This window comes from Ipomoea nil, unplaced genomic scaffold (genome assembly GCF_001879475.1).
Source record: "Ipomoea nil cultivar Tokyo-kokei standard unplaced genomic scaffold, Asagao_1.1 scaffold0926, whole genome shotgun sequence".
Taxonomy (NCBI): Eukaryota; Viridiplantae; Streptophyta; class Magnoliopsida; order Solanales; family Convolvulaceae; genus Ipomoea; species Ipomoea nil.
The window spans coordinates 222,763-225,308 of record NW_017617354.1 but is presented as its reverse complement, the minus strand read 5'-3'; the positions used below and the strand labels follow the sequence as shown (position 1 = coordinate 225,308).

The following is a 2,546-nucleotide window of genomic DNA, read 5'->3' as shown; positions in this document are numbered from 1 at the left end:
CAGGGCATAATTTGCCCATCTACAACTGTATGGATCATAAATAAAATGTATGCTTTTAATATATTAAATGTATATTATTTATGACCCAAATTCGATTGGCCCAGGATGCATGGGAAACAATATGGTAATCCATCCCAATTTGTGTGGAAATAGGTCTTAGGTTATATATGTCCTAGGTTAATATAATGTAGAGTTCTAGTTGGAGTAATGGTAGGACTAAGCTAACTAATAGACATATGTTTTTCTTCTATAAATAGGGACGTACATTGTCCCATGATCTTGCATTCCAGTTTACGAATTGTTCGTGTAATTAGAAAATATAGTTTAATTTCATCAATATATTTTATACTCCCTCATTCTAATTTATAAGGCTATACTCGTCTTTGAAAGGGAGGGATGGAATTGCGATCATATGTGACATCGCCACTTCAAAGGGTTACAAGATTTGCAAGCCATTCAAATCACAACATTAATAACCAATGCCATACAAAAGAAAAGGTTGGGAAGAATACAAAACAAAAGGTGAGTGGTCCAAAATTATTTTAAATCCAATTATATATATGAATGTAAAAAATAGTGAGCGAATTGCAAATTTTTGAGCAACAAGTTGTTATTAAACATTAATTAATCAAACGCTCATATTGATTGTTTATCCAAATCAAACAACTAATAGTTATCAAATAAATTATAATTAACTGATAGACTAACTATTTTACCAAACCGGACAAATTAAGTACTAGTTAATTAAAAAGTTGACTTGTAAAATAGGTTGATTATTAATTTATATTTAATATAAAAGTGATCCAAACAACACATAAAAGGTTAAATAGTATGCGTTAATCCCAATCCTATTAGGACTAAGTCGGCGGTAATATTCTTAGTTAAAAGCGGGAATCCCATACTCTAGCCGACTTCTCACGCAGTACTATTGTTTCCTATTCTAGTTTTTTGGATTTCTCAATTTCCAAATTCCAATTATGGCGGTGACGATGAAAAGAAAGCGTTTGATCTATCCATCAAAAGCCAGTAATAGGGTTTATCTCCAAACCCTAGTGGACAGCGGCTTGGCACGGCGGAGTACAACCAGAATGGTCGCCGGTGCATTCTACATACCCAAACACAATCGGGCAAAGCCTCTCGGAGAAGACTCGCACTTTGTCTGTTCGGAGGCGCAGACGATCGGCGTGGCGGACGGCGTCGGCGGCTGGGCAAAGAGGGGCATCGATGCCGGAGAGTACTCCAGAGAGCTGATGTCTAACGCCGTCTTATCCGTCCGTCATCAGAGAGACACAGTTGGCACCGTGGACCCCATGACAGCCCTCGATGAAGCCTACATGGACACCAAAGCACAAGGCTCTTCCACGGCGTGTATCTTGACGTTAGTTGACGACTGCGTGATTGCCGTCAACGTCGGCGACAGCGGCTTCGTAGTCCTACGCGACGGGAAAATCGTCTACACCTCCCCGGCTCAGCAGTCGCGGTTCAACTGTCCGGTTCAGCTGGGGAAATCGCGCGGCGACCCAACCGCGGCTGAGAAATTCGAGGTGAAGGTGAAACCGGGAGACATCATCGTAATGGCGACGGATGGATTGTTCGACAACGTTCATGAATCCGAACTGGAAGATTTGGTTAACAGATCGGGCTCCGACAAGAAGCTGATGAAGTTGGCGAGGAAGATTGCTCGGTACGCGCTTAAGAATTCCCTGAACGGAAACATCGATACTCCATTCTCGGCGTCGACCAGGATCGCCGGAATCGACGAGCATGCAATCGGCGGCAAGTACGATGATATAACAGTGGTAGTTGCTTATATTCAATAAACATAATGATGATCATCCGATCCAGATATCAAGAAACATCATCGTCAATCTTTTTCTAATCTGTTTTCATCATATCACCGCAAAATTTAATTTGTATGTACGTAACTACCTATTCAATCTGATTTTGTAAAAGTACATAATGCAATTGAATAGAATGTTTCATCGATAAATTCAAACGTTAGGGCTTGTAACGATTATGTTTACGGTCTAGAGTTTAGGGTTTCAAATGAAATACAATTGTAAACACAAAAATTCAATTATACATTAAAATTAAAGGTTGGATTACACGTTAATTAAGTAGTAACAATGCTTCAATTGAATGTCTTGATCTTTAATGGAGTGTTGGATTAATATGTCTAGCATGATAGAAATATATTTTCATGATCATTTCCGCTGTTTTCTCATTTATATTGAGTGTGGATAATGCTAATTTGTATGATGTACTAGTAAGACTAAAAAAAATATTGAAATATGTTAAATGGATTTGGAATAATTACTAGTAATGCTTTGGGTGATGACTTAGATGGCTATATACATTTTATTTGTATCTTTTTTTTGATTGGTTGTGCATAAAGGAAGTTTTGGGTTGAATCACGACAATTCGCGACTATAATATGAGACGAAGAACTCATTGCAACCACATTGTAGACACCACAGTTCCAATAACCGTAGGGTCAGACATCCCACAATTCACCCTTTTTGTTCAGGTTTCAGACAGTAATTCCA

At 38.5% G+C, this 2,546-nt stretch overlaps 1 protein-coding gene across 1 annotated transcript; it reads left to right on the top strand.

Annotated features, from left to right (window-relative positions):
* The first annotated feature begins 977 nt into the window (after nucleotides 1-977).
* LOC109179503 (probable protein phosphatase 2C 55) lies at nucleotides 978-1,820 on the top strand. The gene has a single exon (XM_019329012.1). The coding sequence runs from the start codon at nucleotides 978-980 to the stop codon at nucleotides 1,818-1,820; it is 843 nt and encodes a 280-aa protein (XP_019184557.1).
* The last annotated feature ends 726 nt before the right edge of the window (nucleotides 1,821-2,546 follow it).